This window comes from Pectinophora gossypiella, chromosome 6 (assembly GCF_024362695.1).
Source record: "Pectinophora gossypiella chromosome 6, ilPecGoss1.1, whole genome shotgun sequence".
NCBI lineage: Eukaryota > Metazoa > Arthropoda > Insecta > Lepidoptera > Gelechiidae > Pectinophora > Pectinophora gossypiella.
In genome coordinates, this window is record NC_065409.1 from 12,380,431 (window position 1) to 12,397,669 (window position 17,239).

Sequence of the window (17,239 nt, forward strand, 5' to 3'; positions counted from 1 at the left end):
TGAACTAGGTTCAAGATGAATTATGAAATTCTGATTACTAAATAACGACAGATCTAAAACGAATGAAAATCATTTTCCTTTTCTATGTAACTTATTTATGAAGTTTCATCAAGAATAACGTAATAATAAGTCCGACATTTTATCACGTTTTCTATGACGTCACAGTGTGCGTTTTCGTACAAATTCCATAGTAATTTCGTGTTTTGACGTTTATTAAAAGTAACTGATAGTAGTTGGAAACTAGCCTATTATACGTACACGTTAAACGCGCGTGGGTCAGGAATCTTGCCTTTATAAAATACATCTAATTAAGCACTCGCCTTCCCCATACCTTCGGCCTGGCTTTGGTTATTGCTGTCAGTACGTTTGGTCTTCCTCTTTTATCTGTGCCAAGTCTCATACAAATCGGTCCAGTGTAAACTTCAATAGGTAAAAAAGCAAACTGATTTACTCTTATCTCGATGAGAAATAGACGTGAGTATGTGTATTTACTGTCTTATTATTATACGACTATAGCAAGGTAGGTAGATTTGCCTCAGTTGGCGTAAACTACTTGGCCGGACAAATGGATAGCGCGAGTGCTTCAAAATTGCTTTTAGTAGGTAAGAATGTCGGAGAAATATTATGTTATTCCAAACATTCAGAGCGTGGGAGTGGAAGGCCTAAGCCCAGCAGTGGGCGTATATAGTACGCTATTGATGTTTATGTTTAATAGTAGTATGGATTGCGTATCAAGGTGATCAGAAATGATGACGATTGGTATCAAGATCACTGCAGTAATACAGAAATAGACCAGGGTTATACAGTAGGCGCGAATTATTTCCCGTGCGTCAATGTTCCATTAAATGCGGAAGAAAATAAAATATTTGTTCGCTGCTTTTACTGTTTAACGTGATTTATAAAGGTAACACGGGATTTAATTTAACCGTGACACAACAAACATCTTCATTCCATTTAAGTACTCATTAATAATTTATTAATTTTCTTTGCTATTGTACAGTAAAAAATACACTTCTCATCAAAAAAATCGAAACACCTTGCAAGTTTACGTTTTGTCAGGATTATCAGAAAAATGTGTACATTTAGGAATAAATGTTAAATGTCGTTTAATAGTGAGTAATATGAGCTTATCAAATCTTAATGTTAATGTTCTAAATATAAATGAATTTTTCATAGGTTTCGTATTTTGTTAAATGAGTCATTTTTATTCCGTATGGAGTATAAAGGAAATGGATAAAACAACACACGTAAATGAAAAAAAAAGCTAAAAAACGTTTATTTAATAACTTGTATTCCCTCCCCGAGCTCTAATTACTGCTTCCATACGGTTCTTCATCGATCGGATGAGAGTCACGATCACATGCTGTGGTATATTGTCCCATTCCTCTTGGATTGCATCTTGCAGCTGGCTAAGTGTTTCTGGGGCAGGATCTCTTGCTCGAATTCGTCTCTTTAATTCATCCCACAGATGTTCAATGGGATTCATGTCCGGGCTTCTTGCTGGCCATTCCATAATAGAGATATCGACTTCGTTAAGATAATCTCGTACGACGCCCGCGGTGTGAGCCCTAGCATTGTCGTGCATGAATATGAAGCCGTTGCCAATAAAATGTGCATAGGGCATCACATGAGGCTCGAGACACTCTTCGACGTACCGATGACAGTTTAGTGCAGGCAGACGTGGCCCAGACACGAAAGCAAGCTCTGTCTTACCGTCGGCGCTGATTCCTCCCCAAACCGTCCACGAACCGCCACCATAGCTGACCTTTTCTTCAATGCAGCATTGTGCATAGCGTTCTCCGTCTCTTCTGTAGACCTTGTTCCTTCCGTCGTTACCATACAGCATAATTTTACACTCATCAGAAAAGAGAACTTTGCTCCACTGTAGGTATGACCAATTTAGGTGCTCACGTGCAAAGTTAAGGCGCGCTCTTCGATGGTCTGCAGTTAATTTCGGCCCATTTGCTGGCTTATGCGGTACCAGTCCACGATCCTTCAACCTTCTTCTAATTGTAGAGTCACTTACAGCCACCCTTCGTACAACACGAAGCCGCTGCTGCAGTTGAAAAGCGTTAAGGCGTCGATTTCTTAAAGAAGTTGTTACAATAAATCGATCATCTCGCTCAGAAGTGACCCGATTCCTGCCAGATCCTGAACGGCGCGTGAACAAACCAGTCTCCCGATAACGTTTATAGACTCTATGAACAGATGACAGGCTTAGATGCAGTCTTGCAGCCACAACACGCTGACTAAGGCCAGAATCCAGCAATGCCACAACTTGGGCGGCTTCTGTGGGCGAAGTATCCATACATTTTAGAAAAAAAACCTTTTTTCAGACGTCCTAAAGTCACAGTATTGAAATAAAAAACAAAAAGTTTAAGGATAGGCGCCAATTTTTAGTTTTTAAACGCTAAATGTACTCCAACCCTAAACACACATTTGTCTCAAAACAGTGATTCATTTCGTTTATAAGATAAACAAATGAAATTCTAATTTTGAATTTAGAATTTTCGCTTATTACTGTAATGGCCAAACTGCCAGCTATACATTTATGTATTTTTTTTTCATCGTATGAATTCTTTTTTGTGTTAAATTCGGACAGAAACAATGAAAACGGAAGTGTTTCGATTTTTTTGATGAGAAGTGTATATGTTTTGTGTTGAGAATCACGCCGACGATGAAACGAACATAACGAACTCGCATAACCCCTCCTTTTTGCTTCGCCGCAGGCGGGTAATTAGGTAGATAGGGTAACGTTTTATTCTCTTTTTTCACAAAAGGTAATTTTACAAAAAGAACTTATTGGCAAATTATAATGTTCCAAGCTACTACAATAGTTGAAGTGTCGTAAATAACTAAATGCATCCTGTTTAAATCGATGGCATTTTATATAAGTTAGGATGCATACTTACTTGATATCTTGGAAAGAGAGATCCCAAGATGGGTAGGAGTGGACGAAAGGGAGAGAGGCCTTTGCCCTGCAGTGGGATGATGTGGGTTAGCAATAACGCCTTTACAAGTTAGTGCTAGCTTGATCTATTTTTGACTTAAGATGTATTTTGTATGTAAAGTTTGCATCGTATCACGGCATCTTCTTGACAATCTAGTACATTGTAATGGATGATGTATTACTAAACTTTAGTGAAGGTATTTTGAGTAGTGAGTGACCGATAAATAGAGCATTAGGAAGATGCGCGCGGCGCTGTCCGGCAGATGCGAAGTAAATCCCGGGATGCAGGGTATCGCCAGAAATATCCCTATATTATGCACATCTCACATTATGCACACTCGCCTTGGACAAAATTAGATCACAGTACATGTGGGCTAAAGCTCTCAACTCGCAAAATATTCAACGTATTTTGTTTACACCGGCTTCATCACAATTTTCAATTTTGACAGTGTGTAAGGAAGTTATGGTAATTATCTAACATCTGCTCGATTTAGCTAATAGCTCAGGCTAAGAATAGGTATCTGGCGTGAACGGGACGTTTCCACTCAACTACAGATGCATCTGTTGCCTGTTTGTTTAGCATTGTAATGAATGATATTAAATTATCAGATAGTTAATGTCCATTTGATTTCTAACATTTAGGACAGGAAGTTGGCAACAATAGGTAACTTTATAATTACCTATAGAATAATTTATCTTTATTTATGAGCAGTTTTGGGTGATGGGTTCATTGTCTGTCATTAAATACATAGTTCAAATTGGCTGCAAATTGTTTTTGACTCGTGCCACACCCCGGGTATTCCACATAAAAATCTCATTTGCACCGTGTGCCGCTTAACTTGTAAGAGCGAGCGAGACAGATATACCGCGCGCTCTTCTTACTCCTTAGCGGCTTGTGACCATTTATAACTATAGGACCCAGAGGGCGTGAGGTAAATCTAGTTCGGCGCCTGGTTCGGTGCAGACAGTTGCCTTTACCTTTCTATATGTACTACTATTCTTTATCCCATGCTTAGGTACGGCTCTGTCCACCCTCATAACGATGTTAGAAATATCAGAGAGAGTGTTGAACTGAACTGTATATGAAAAGTTAAATCGTGCAGAAAGATTAATTGTCATAACAAAATTCAAGAACATTCACCCGTGGGAGTTTGCCGGAATTGTTAACATTATCTACTCTGTAACACTTTAAAGTTGTTGAATAGCTAGATTTGTTAGGTTTTATGTAAGTACAAAGAACGACTAGAAGGATTTCTCATCAAAAGTGGCGGCGTCTCCGGCTCTCTAACAATTTGTAGTGTGTAGATTAGACATATTTTGCATCTTATCGCTTAACGCAACTGACACGTAATTGTCATTGTATTTTACAAATATTACGTTTACGAAATAGGGCTCTGAATACGAATCTCTGATTTGTTCTTGTGGATTAGCACTAAATACGTAAATGTGTATTTGGTTCAAAGATCAGTTGTTATTGTTGATTAAAAACGATTAAACAAAGTTAAGCAACTAACTGACAACTCCGACTTCCTGGTGGCACATTTAGAGCTCATCCAGTTCCAAACAGGAACGTTAAACTGTCAGTCACAGCCATTGGGAAATGTTGAGAGTTTAGTCATAGGTATTTTCATAAAAAGTTAAAATATTCGTTCTACTCGTTATTATTTTTGGGTTTATAACATTAACCTACTTGCGTTTAAACAAAGCGTGTATACGACGTTACATTCTTTTAATGAAATTGAATACCTCTATTTTATTACCAAGCGTTAGAGGAATCTCTTTAGACCTTATGTCCACCGCTGCAGATTCAAATAAACGATTGTCCGAAAAATAATATGATTCTGAGTATACCATTCAGTTTACATGGTATGTAATGACTACATACTTACTTAAACCTGACCTTTGATGGCTCAACTTTAACCCTGATACTAGGTTTGATGAGGTCGGTCATTGATCTCACAACCCACACGAGAGAATATTAGGCTACAGCCATATTATGAATGACAAATGAGTTCATCAGATTTAAGTAGATATTCAATCTATCTTGAAGTCACAGGCACACAAGTTCTAAATAACACATGAATACCATATAATCTATCTACTCTTTCTTTTCTAATATTACACATAACATAAACAGCCTATAGGTATACGTCCCACTGCTGAGCACAGGCCCCCCCTCAATCAACCGGAGGGGGTATGGAACATACTCCACCACGCTGCTCCAATGCGGGTTGGTGGAGGTGTTTCTAATATTACTTATATAATATTAAATATCTCCTATACTTAAAGGTTGCCTGGAAGACTATTGTACTCATTCTAGAGGTATTTCTCTTTTGTTTTGTATTTCCCTGTTTGTGCAATAGTATTTTTATGTTATGTTATGAACCTCGAAATGACTCATTTATTTATTGGTTAATTCTCAAAGCCAGCGGCGTATTAAGAGTACTTAGTACATGTCAGGAGAAGACCTGGTATGTTCTAGGTCGGCAGCTGTAAAAGTCCGCGTCTCGCCGGGCTGGCACTATCACCAAGGTCTGACACCGTCACTTGACTATAAATACTCGTCACGTTCAATGGGGGATTTATTGCCCTCATTACAACTGCTCGATGGATGCCCAGAGCTCTTAAGGCCACTAATCAACGGAGCTGGCATCCGTAACGCATGTGAAATTGTATTTTTTTTTTAAGAACACGACTTCTTTTTAAACGCTCGCTGTAAGAATGTTTGATCTTTGTCAGGGGGTCGTGAAATGAATTTGTAGATTTTGTATAAATATTTTTTGTTATTAATTTTATTTTACTTATAGTTAACCTAATATATATAAGCATCTAATATAATGTAGTAAGGCAAAACCCTGATACTGACCCCCCCGGCGTGGTCGACTATTTCCCTCAATCAGCGCTTATCGCTATCGACCCACTAGGGTCGATTAATTCTTTTAAATATTTTTTCCTCTCAGACGAAGCCCTGAGCCGAGGTTCGCGCCCAACTGGGCACCCTCAGGCCTGTTGTCTAAACGTTGTACCGGGTGAGAGCCTTCAGCGCTCCCTATTTGTCCGGCCAAGTATTGGCCATCTGCGGCAAATCAAGGAATCAAGAAAGTGGGCATCAATCGGTATGGGAAGTTTTAGTTTCTAAAAAAATTCGTATTAGGACAACTTTACAAAACATAAGCTCACGACGATACACCAATTCGAATAGTCAGAAGTAGAGGTCCATCGCAAGATGAACTAAGTACCGACGGCTCATCGAGCTTTTTCGTATTAGGAAGTAGGTACTTATATTGTTATCAATTACGTACTTAACCTTCTATCGTGTGGGTTGTGAGGTGAATTCTCAACCTCATCAACCCTGGTGTCAGGGTTATTATTGAGCCGCCAAAGGTCCCTGAAATGGCTCATGTAACGACTACTTACTTACTTACATCAGTAAGTAGTAACCGGGACCGTGCTTCGGAAGGCACGTTAAGCCGTTGGTCCCAGTTACTACGTACTTAATTATTGAATTGCATCTAAATTTAACTCCTAAAATCATTGGCAAGGTCAAAATATTTTGATGCCAATTACTGGTCAGCAAAAATTTAATATCGATCGCCATCGACTCGCAAAGAAGAAGATTGAATGATAGGTGTGTGGCGCATAAATACCTGGTTAAATATTTGTTTGATTATTTACCAATAGCGCGTACAAATTCTGTACTGTACTCGTCGACATTTTAGCGTGCCAATTAAAGTAAAAGCTCGTATTAAATTGTCGATGAACAGGTGATCCTATTTGTTGTTCAGATCAAAATATTTTGACCTTGCCAGTGCTTTTAGGAGTTAAATTTAGATGCAATCCATAACATGACAAGTATGCGATAATGGCATGGGACAAAAAGCGAAGGTCGCGCGCCCTTCCTGGCCGACGCGATGATGGATGCGCGTGCGCACCCCACGCACGCAGCGTGCGCGTCGCGTGTGTCCACTTTCTGACATCTACATGCTATTTTAAAAAGACCATTTTTAGACTACATTATACGAACATGTAGTAAGTAAAACATACTGGTGCTAATTCCTGTAAATACCATCTAATTTTATTTTAAGTTATATCTGTCATTTTCTTATCCGCCGAAAAGGAAAGGGACGGGTAATTGACAAGCATAAAATTTATGGAACACACGTCAATTTTAAGCACAAATCTAAACCAACCGTCTAAAAATTTTACGTCAGTCAATCATTCTTCCTAAAATTAAGAGCTGTCAATCATCCGTCCCTTTCCTTTTCGACGGATATGAAAATGACGGATATAACTTAAAATAAAATTAGGCGGTGTTTGCAGGAATCGGGGCCACTGTCTCTTTTTTCCTCGTGGGAACCTATGTAGGGGAGACCGGGGCAAGATGAAGTTCGGGGCAGTACGGGAAATAAGCTTGTGTGCGTGAATGGTAATAGTGTTCAGAGCGGCAACAGCGCCATTTGCACGAACTTCACTCTCCGCTAGTGCGTCCAAGCAGAGCGAACAGGTTAGAACTCGTTTTTGCGTTGCAGAGAGAAAAAAGTGATATTGCAAGTGTTTTTACGCGATATTTGATCCGAAAACTGATGTACAGACATGTAAGTACCTGTGTTAATGTTTTATTTCAATCCCGAGCTTATTACAGTAGTCCAAAACATTAAATTTAAACCACATTTTTTCACCGGTAAAGTTTGAGGTTAGAATTGCGTATTTTTTTTTACCTGCGTGTGAATCGGGGCAAGATGATCGGGGCATAATGGGATACTATCCGGTTTTTTTTAATAACATTTTCTATGTACTGATAATAAATTAAATCAGATTTAAATATATTACCTATTTATTTATTTGTCTACAGATAAAATGGTGCGCAACTATAAACGAAAAACAGATCGTGGCAAATGGAACGAAGAAGATATGAGAAGAGCAGTAGCTGCTGTTCTTACTGATAGAATGGGATTTCTTCGAGCCTCGGCTACTTACGATGTTCCGAAGTCGACCTTAGAACGACGAGTAAGAAAAGCTCGTGAAACTGTTAATGACGACACTGATTCTGATAACGACTGCGGGAAAAAACATTTGGGAAGATTCAAAACTGTTTTCACAGCCGAGCAAGAAAATGAGCTGGCGGAGTATGTGAAATCTATGGAAGCACGGCTTTTTGGTTTAACGGGAAAAGAGCTTCGTATTATAGCTTATCAGTTAGCTCAGCGTAATCACATAGATAACCCATTTAATACAGAAACTGGTATGGCAGGAGAAGATTGGCTCAGCGGGTTTTTAAAACGACACCCTGATCTAGCATACAGACGTCCAGAACCAACTTCAGCTGCAAGAGCGATGGGTTTTAACAGAGTGGCAGTCAACAATTTTTTTAAATTGTTGGAAAATGTTATAGATAAACATAAACTGACACCTGAAAGGATCTACAATGTAGACGAAACGGGGATCAGTACTGTTCCCAAAAGTCAGTCTAAGATATTGTCAATGAAGGGTCAGAAGCAAGTCGGCTGCCTCTCATCAGCAGAGAGAGGCCAGTTGGTCACTGCTGAAATTTGTTTTAATGCCGTTGGCACCTATGTCCCACCAATGCTAATATACGCTCGGAAGCGCATGAAAGAAGAACTTTTGGATGATGCTCCGTCAGGGTTTTGGGGAACTTGCAGTGACAATGGCTGGATTACTACAAAAATATTTTTTGATTGGTTTAAATCATTCGTGCAGTTTGCACAACCGACAAAAGAAAAGCCTATATTGCTTCTGTTAGACGGTCACTCTTCACATACCAAAAATATTGACCTTATAGATTATGCAAGAGAAAATAATGTGATTTTATTATGTACACCACCACATTGTACTCACAAATTGCAGCCTTTAGACGTGTCTTTCATGAGACCTTTAAGCACGTACTACAGTGCAGAAGTTAAAAAATGGCTGAGAGATCACCCTGGTCGCGTGGTTACACCATATCAAGTGGCAAAACTTTTTGGACAAGCTTACTTGACAGCAGCTACAATGCTCACAGCCATAAATGGATTTCGGAAATGTGGTATATGGCCATTAGATAAAAATGTTTTTACGGATGCTGATTTCATAGCTGCGGAGACGACTAACACAGAAAATCTGGCAAGAGAAGAGCTAAATATGGAAAATGCTCCATCAACTTCGACATCCGAACCAGCAATCACTGAAGAAAATCTCTCGCGGCCATCCCCTTCAGTTCACCTTGGACAAATCTCGTCTGCAACCCAGCAAAATAATGTACCTTCTTCAGTTATTTGTTCCCAGGCTGAAAATAGTCGTGGTCGAACCACATCAGAAAATCAAGAAAACATCATTACTAACCCAAACTTACAAATTGATGAAGGAGGTGGTTCAGAACCTCTGATATCCTCAGAAAATGCTGTACATCCAGTTTTATCCACTGAAAAAGAAGATATTGCTGAACCAGCCACATCTTTTTTGAATAACAATGATGCCCTGATTTTGTTGAATTCTCAAATTGACATTTCTGTGACTACCACGTCTTCTCAAAACGTTGCTGCAGATGCTGATTTCAATAGATATTCTCCAGAGATTATTAATACTAGAAGGAGCCCTGAAAAAACATTGGCCGAGCAACCTTCAACGTCGACATTTCGAGCTAAAGACAAAACTCCCGAAAGGCAAATAAAAATAAATTTTCTGGTAAGTCCTGAAAATATTATGGCTATACCTAAAGAAGTTAGAACTCAGGAGAGGAAGACTAGGAAACGAGGGAAGACTGCAATACTAACTGAATCACCTTACAAAAATGAACTCATGAAAGATATAAGTATTAAAGAAGGTAAAAATAAAAAAAAGACTGATAATCAAGTGATTCAAAAACGTAAAAAACAAATGAAGAAACCTGGAAAAAAGACTGCAAAGAAGATTAAAAAGACAACTGACAAGGAAAACTTGCAGAAAAAGCGTCAAACCAAAAGGTGCAAAAATGAAACTGAATCGGAAGATAGTTCATCCCAAGAAGAGGAGGATGACTGTGCTTGCATCTATTGTGGGTACTTATACTCAGATTCAACTGAGGGTTGGGTCATTTGCGGCGTGTGTCACGGTTGGGCGCATAATTCATGTGCTGGAGTAGATGAGGAAGACGAAGAGGCACACATTTGTGAACACTGTCTACCTGATTAAAAAGCATACTCGTTTTGCCCCACAGCGTTTCCCATCATGCCCCAGTTATGGGGCAAAACGGGAAATTTGCCGAGTTTACTATTAAATTATTTGCCAAAAAAAGTTCTGTGATTTTGCATGCTACAAAGTTTAATTATAAGAGAGAAATGTATAATGGTTACCTCTTTTGTTAAAGAATGATATTAAAGAGTTTAATTTTCTTTGTATAACGAGTTTTGTCTTAGCTATCTCATCTTGCCCCAGTCTCCCCTACAATTGGAGACGGGTTGCTATGTTTGGGCTGATTTAATGTCAGTAAGGTAATTGTGATCGTCAAATGTATTGCTGTTGTTTTGCTAGGCTGTCGATCTATCACAATGAAACTCTTTTAGTTTTATCTTATATCCAGATTGAGTCATTCTAATATTCTACGTATATATTCTTTTGTCAAACGCTATGCGCTATGTCTGTTGAATTGTTTAGACTGAGACTACAGTTGGCTTCAAGGCAAATCGTACTTACTTACTTAAATAATCGGATTATAAGCTATGGGTAAGTATTTTTCGAGGACTTAATAAAGCCGCTTTAAGCCCCGTGGGTTGGCAAAATTTATCAATAAACGTGAACTTAAACTTTCGCAAAGGCCGGTCATAGGATGGGTGACCACAAAAAAAGTTTTCATCTCGAGCTCCTCCGTGCTTCGGAAGGCACGTTAAGCCGTTATTAGTCCGGGCTGCATTAGCAGTCGTTAATAACCACCAATTCGCACTGGGCCCCCGTGGTAGTTTAAGGCCCGATCTCTCTATCCATCCGTAGGGAAGGCCCGTGCCCCAGCAGTGGGGACGTTAATGGGCTGGTGATGATGATGATGAAACGTGATAAAGCGTCTCCACCAGTTTGTATTGTTAGTTTCCGTTATTACAGTATCTATCGAAACTGGTCTCGTTGTCTCCCGCGGCGTTGGTTTCTAGGCAAGTGCGATAAGCGGTAAGGCCACTATATGCCACGTAACTACTTCCCGGTGGACAGTGTTCCGTGCTAGAAATAAAACAATGTAAGCTTTCAGGAATAGCGCGGTGGAAATAGCGGCGGCGTACTGTGACGCGCCCTTGGAGCCGGCTGCGGCCCGAAATATGTCATTAGCGAGCTGCCGGAATGTGCCGACCACGGCGAAAATGTGCACACATGATAATTCATAAGTGTATCTTAGTCAGACAATGGTGTCGATTCGAGTAACCTTTTTTTGCCTCTGCCTTTTTGATGTGAACCGTCGTTTGTTATAATCTGGGAGTCTTCAAAACTAGACTGAATACTTGAATATGCCTTTAATGCGTAAGCGTAATCCACCTTTTTTTTTTGACGTGTCTTATTGTAGATTTGCCGCAGATGGCATTAACTACTTGGCCGGACAAATGGGGAGCGCTGAAGGCTCTCACCCGGTACAACGTTTAAGACAACAGGCCTGAGGGTGCCCAGTTGGGCGCGAACCTCGGCTCAGGGCGTCGTCTGAGAGGAAAAATATTTGAAAGAATTAATCGACCCTAGTGGGTCGATAGCGATAAGCGCTGAATGAGGGAAATCGTCGACCACGCCGGCGGGGTCGGTATCGGGGTCCTGAAGTGTTTGGTGTCGCGAGCTGATTGGCTGCCTCTATGGCTAGAGTAATCGGGTCGTCGGGATCGTATATTACGTCCTTCGGACGCCGATACTTTTCAGTACCGTCCCTAAGCGGGATGTATTCGGAAGCCGCAACTACCAGGAGCGTAATCCACCCTAGACCACATCGTTACTTACCATTAGGTGAGTTTGTGGTCAAACGCGAGCCTAATTTAATAAAAAATGCCATCAACTTAATATTAACTTAATTTGACAGGACTAAAACTAGCTCCATCTCTTTTGCACGTATTGTTAGTGAAGGACGGTACTAATATGAAAATCTGAATAGGTTACTTGTTTCACCTCACATAAAACTCATTGTTGAAAAACATTACAGCAACACTTATAAAACGGTCTGGAAATATTAACAGGTGAAAATTGCAAACAAATATAAATGAGCTATAGTTGCAAACTATAACCTGTAAGTACCTAAAAGGTAATTAGAATCGAGCGCCTAATTGAACCTGGGAATTTAAAAAAAAATAAGAATTAGTATAAAATAATATACGTAATCGCTAATAAATCGACCGAAAACCCGGTTATCTAATTATGTTGTCAGCCCTTAAATAATCCGTAGTCTGGCAGCTGGGATTAAAATATAACAATAAAATAGATGGGAGATTGTAATCAAAGTGACCCAAAAAGTCGTCGTGACGAGCTGCGTTGGGTGCCACCTGTCTTCTGTTCGTCTCCACGTACTCTCTTACTGAGTCACGTGGCGCCCTCTGTGTCCCTCCTCATTGTTTGGCACTCTAACACGGAAAATATCGCCCATAAATCGCTATTATACTGAGAATTGATGGGGTTCACCTCGACGCAAGATTTGGCTTTGAATCAGTTACAAGATTATAGTAGATCTGGCGTTTGTATTCATAGTATCCGTAAGGAAGGTTCGGTTTGGATGTTGATAGGATTTCCTGAAGGGAGCGATTGGAATTCCAAATTCAAAACAAACATTGAGAATTGCAATAATTATAATGGCATCTGTGTATAAATGTAAACCATATTCCAGCTGCGCTATTTATTCCGAACAACAGCGCCGTTGTCTAGATTAAAACTGTCTGTTGGTTTTCGTAAGATGAAGGAGATAAATTGCTGGATTGCCCTTGAAAATGAGCAGCGAGCCGAGTGGTTGGAGTAGGAAGGTAGGAAGTGCGTAGTGTCACCCGGCGAGTGCGTGATCGGGACAAATATAAACCGGCGGGCGCGCAGCCGCTGTCACTAGCCAAGCCGGCCACGGCGCAAGATTACGTACGCTCTCACCCTGACACTACATGGCGCCTGCATGCACCACAAATTTAAAACATTCTCTAGTTATTCTTTATAGTATACAGCTGTTCCCAAAATTACGCCACCTCAAGAGCGGCGGACGGTCAGCGACCTCTACGTGTCTCTTTATTGGTAAATAGACATTTTCTACACTAGCAATCTGATGATTGGTGGTAGAGGACTGATGTTTTGCTGTCATTACATTGGCGGAGTAGGGAAAGATCAGCACTATTAAAGATTCTGTAGACTCAGTGCCAACTTTTTCTATCGTGACCTGTGAAATTCTCGCATTATTAGTCACTAATTGAAATGCAATGGAGTGACAATTTCTACATTAGTCTATCGTCAGTTGGCAGTAAGATCCACGTGTAACAGTCGCGTCTGATAACTACTAAATGAGCTGTATATACACCGGGGGTTGACGTCTGCAATGACATGACAGCTGTTGTTTAAATCAAGTAGCCTTCTCGCATCGCCGTAGACAAAGACACATGCACAATATCGAAGATAGATCACACGCAGCTATGGACGCCAGCCGCCGGAGATACAGTCCAAAATAGTAATGTCAAACATTACCGTCATACATTTTACAGGGCAATAAAACAATACGGTTGCATCGTATAGTCAGTCACCTGCTGTATCGGCGCGCCCACGCGCAGCCAAATGAAAATATACTTGACTTGACGACGCAGCTGCCAAAGAAATTAAATAGAGTAGATTTTTCAGACGGTCAGACGTGTAATGAACAATGGTCTCGGTTACAGGGGAAGGACGGATGCCCCTGGCCCGTTATTAACGGCTTATCGTCGATTACTAAGGTCGGCTATCACTTAGCTAGTATTTTTGTACATTAACTGATATAGTTTTTACGTAAATATGGACCTAGTTACAAGATTCTGACAAGAACCGGGATCAAATGTTGAGCATCGGCAGATTTAGACAGACATTTCATAGAATCTGATTTCATTAAAATCTCTGATTTCATGTTGAACAAACTAATGCTTCACTTAAAATTAAACAATCACTGTTAAAATACTGAATTTATGTTTTTTTTTTCAAAATATAAAACATTTGTTAAAGGGTCAAAAAAGTTTTACGCAAATAGTGTATTTGTACTTAGGTAGTTTAAACGTACGAGGAAAGAAAATAGTTCTTGAGTGCACTTGGTGACTCAAAGACCCTCTCAACATTTTACGGGTGTTGGAGACGGAGGAAGTGATAAAGCGGGCTATAACTCTTGCTAGAGCGCAATGATGCGCGCGCGCACTCATTAAGGATCGCCCCGACCTACTTTACTAAATTACGTAGGTGCAGCTAATTACCCATTTATTTTTTACTAGCCGAATAATTACGTCGTCTCTTACGCTTTAAAATGTTTTATAGCCATGTTCATAGAGAAACAATAGCTGTGAGAAATGAGACTTGCTTTACATTATCTTAGAGCCAGTGAGCAGATCATAAAAAACATTTCTCAAGCTAACTCGAAGCAGCAAGCTCTGTAGGTACCTATTCAAAAAGATTTTAGGTAGATTCTTTGATTGCTATGGCAATCTGACAATGCAGTTAAATGTATTAGTAGTTTATGAGATTTTAACAGTATAAATTAAAATATTTATAAATTGCGGGAAAGTAGCTTCCCAGCGCAATTTGTACCACCTACCTAAGATGGATGTGATGAATGAAATAAGTACAATTTATCGTTTTTAAGACATGCCCGGAAAGATAAATGGCTAAACGCGGTCTGTTCTTTATTCGCTCCTAATACAGCATTGAAGTACCTAACGAAAGCACGGAACAAAATATGTCTAGGCCGACGTTGTTCTGTTCTTTATTTGCTCCTAGTGCCACATAGAGGTAGCTAACGAAAGCACGGAACAATATATTTCTAGGCCGTCGTTATTCTGTTCTTTATTCGCTCCTAGTACCACATAGAAGTAGCTAACGAAAGCACGGAACAAAATATTTCTAGGCCGACGTTGTTCTGTTTTTTATTCGCTCCTAGTACCACATAGAAGTAGCTAAGGAAAGCACGGAACGAAATATTTCTAGGCCGACGTTGTTCTGTTCTTTATTCACTCCTAGTGCCACATAGATGTAGCTAACGAAAGCACGGAACAAAATATTTCTACGCCGATATTATTCTGTTCTTTATTCACTCCTAGTACAGCATATAAGTAGCTAACGAAAGCACGGAACAAAATATTTCTAGGCCGACGTTGTTCTGTTTTTTATTCGCTCCTAGTACAGCATAGAAGTAGCTAACGAAAACATGGAACAAAATATTTCTAGGCCGATATTATTCTGTTCTTTATTCACTCCTAGTACAGCATGTAAGTAGCTAACGAAAGCACGGAACGAAATATTTCTAGGCCGTCGTTATTCTGTTCTTTATTCGCTCATAGTCCAGTAAAGAAAAGCTAACGAAAGCACGGAACAAAACATTTTTAAGCCGTCGTTATTTGAAAACTATCTAACATTGTAATTTTGAGTTGTAACTTGTAATGCTTTGTAATATCTGGCGGTGATGCGAGAAGGTCGTAAACCTACGAGTCGTTAAAGACATTGTAATTATTCGCGGCCGACAATGTGTGGTTTATTTATTGTTCTCCATAATTATATACACACCCACGATTTAAGGCATAATTTAGTTTTGGTATTTAATTGCTATTGCAGCCGGCAGGCGGAAGCCCCTACACTTAGCATATTATAGAGTATGGTATAAGAATTAATTTGTGCGTTGTAGCTAACATTCAAGCAAAATTCTAACTATACTTTTAATATTCTCGTCCTACGGAACTATGCTTCTTTTAGCTGGATACAGATCTAGATTTGTATTTAGGTTCTAGAACACGTGTATTCTAACGTATTTTCTGTCTCAGACAAGAATTTGGCTAAAGCTCTCTGAACAAAAAGCTTCCTTGGTGAAAGATAGGTATTCTCGCTTCGTCTAGTTTTTTGTACACTATGTATGATTGTATGGCTTAGTCATGTTTTGTTCCCAACAAAAACGGACGAATGATGTCTATTTATCTATTTTTAAATTTGTAGCAAGAATGTTACCTACTACTGAAAATATATAAATAATTTTAGGTGTGGCTCAAACTACTTCGCACATACCTATTTAATAAGGGTATATAAAGCAAACCAATGATTTATCATTGAAAAAGTACCGACCGATTACTTTACTATTACGGTAAACCAATTATAATTACCGGTCAATACTAACTGGCAAGCCACCAAACGTTGGTTTTATCCGTGAAATTATAAATAAAGCATGCCATGTGAAATTGGGAATGGTCGTAGGAAGTCGCAATTTGCGCATGTTTTGAAACGGTACTGATTGCGGGCAATAACTGCGAGCAAACATCTCCGCTTACTTGCCTGCGCCCGCGCATCGACACACAAACATTATGGCTCGGCTGATTTACAACCCGCTCCAGAACCGGCCTAATTATTACACTTCTCTGAATTAGTCAACTGCAATGAATTTTCCACATGCGTTCTGATTGTTGAGTCGGGAAAGCTTTATAAAGCTGAAATGTGTTTTAGAGGTACCTATGTGACCTAACCTGTATTGGGCTGGATTTTCCTTAGCGGATTAGAAGGTCCGATAGGCAGTCGCTTCTGTGAAAACCGGATCTGTCAAATATTCAGGTTAGGGAAGCGGACACGGTGATACGGGATATCGCTAGGGACATGACAAGTTATTATGTCTAAGATATTGAGCAGTTGATAACCTAAAGACAAATAAAATATACATTCAACTCAATTATTTAGTGTTATTTAAAACAAAACTGCCGTTTCTTTGCTGTAAATTGCCCTTAACCATTCCTGAATCATGCTCACATCTTTATTGTTTCTCAGTGGGTTTTTTAATGAAGGCTGCAGAAGTAAACTCCCTATTTTTAGAGGAAAGAGATATGTTTGAAATTTAACACTTTTATTTCCTTCTTCAACGTTTTAATTAAGGAACATTGGGATCAGGTATCCGTACAGTCTTCCGTATTGCATGTGGATGTGTTCCGAGAACCATCCGCAGTTTAAATGCGTTTGCTGTTTTTCAAGAATATACGCAAAAGCTTGGGTAAATATTGCTAAATACGTACGTGGTTGGTGGTGGAGAATCAGTTCAGGGATAGAGTATGTTTACGTATTTGGTAAGTACTATATACGACTCTCTACTGGGGATAGGCCTTTCCTCGATCAATCGGAGGGGGA

The 17,239-nt window shown here is 39.6% G+C and overlaps 2 protein-coding genes across 2 annotated transcripts in view; both read left to right on the forward strand.

Moving 5' to 3' along the window:
• LOC126367820 (sulfotransferase 1B1-like) overlaps positions 1–7,016 on the forward strand; it is a 243,838-nt gene extending 236,822 nt beyond the window's left edge. Inside the window, exon 8 of the mRNA XM_050011580.1 lies at positions 6,995–7,016. The gene's annotated coding sequence lies outside the window, so the exon portion shown is untranslated. The remainder of the gene's footprint in view (positions 1–6,994) is intronic.
• A 350-nt stretch (positions 7,017–7,366) lies between these two features.
• On the forward strand, positions 7,367–10,344 carry LOC126367763 (uncharacterized). The gene is made up of 2 exons (XM_050011489.1): positions 7,367–7,545; positions 7,803–10,344. The coding sequence occupies exon 2, from the start codon at positions 7,808–7,810 to the stop codon at positions 10,115–10,117; it is 2,310 nt and encodes a 769-aa protein (XP_049867446.1). The 5' UTR covers positions 7,367–7,545; positions 7,803–7,807; the 3' UTR covers positions 10,118–10,344.
• The last annotated feature ends 6,895 nt before the right edge of the window (positions 10,345–17,239 follow it).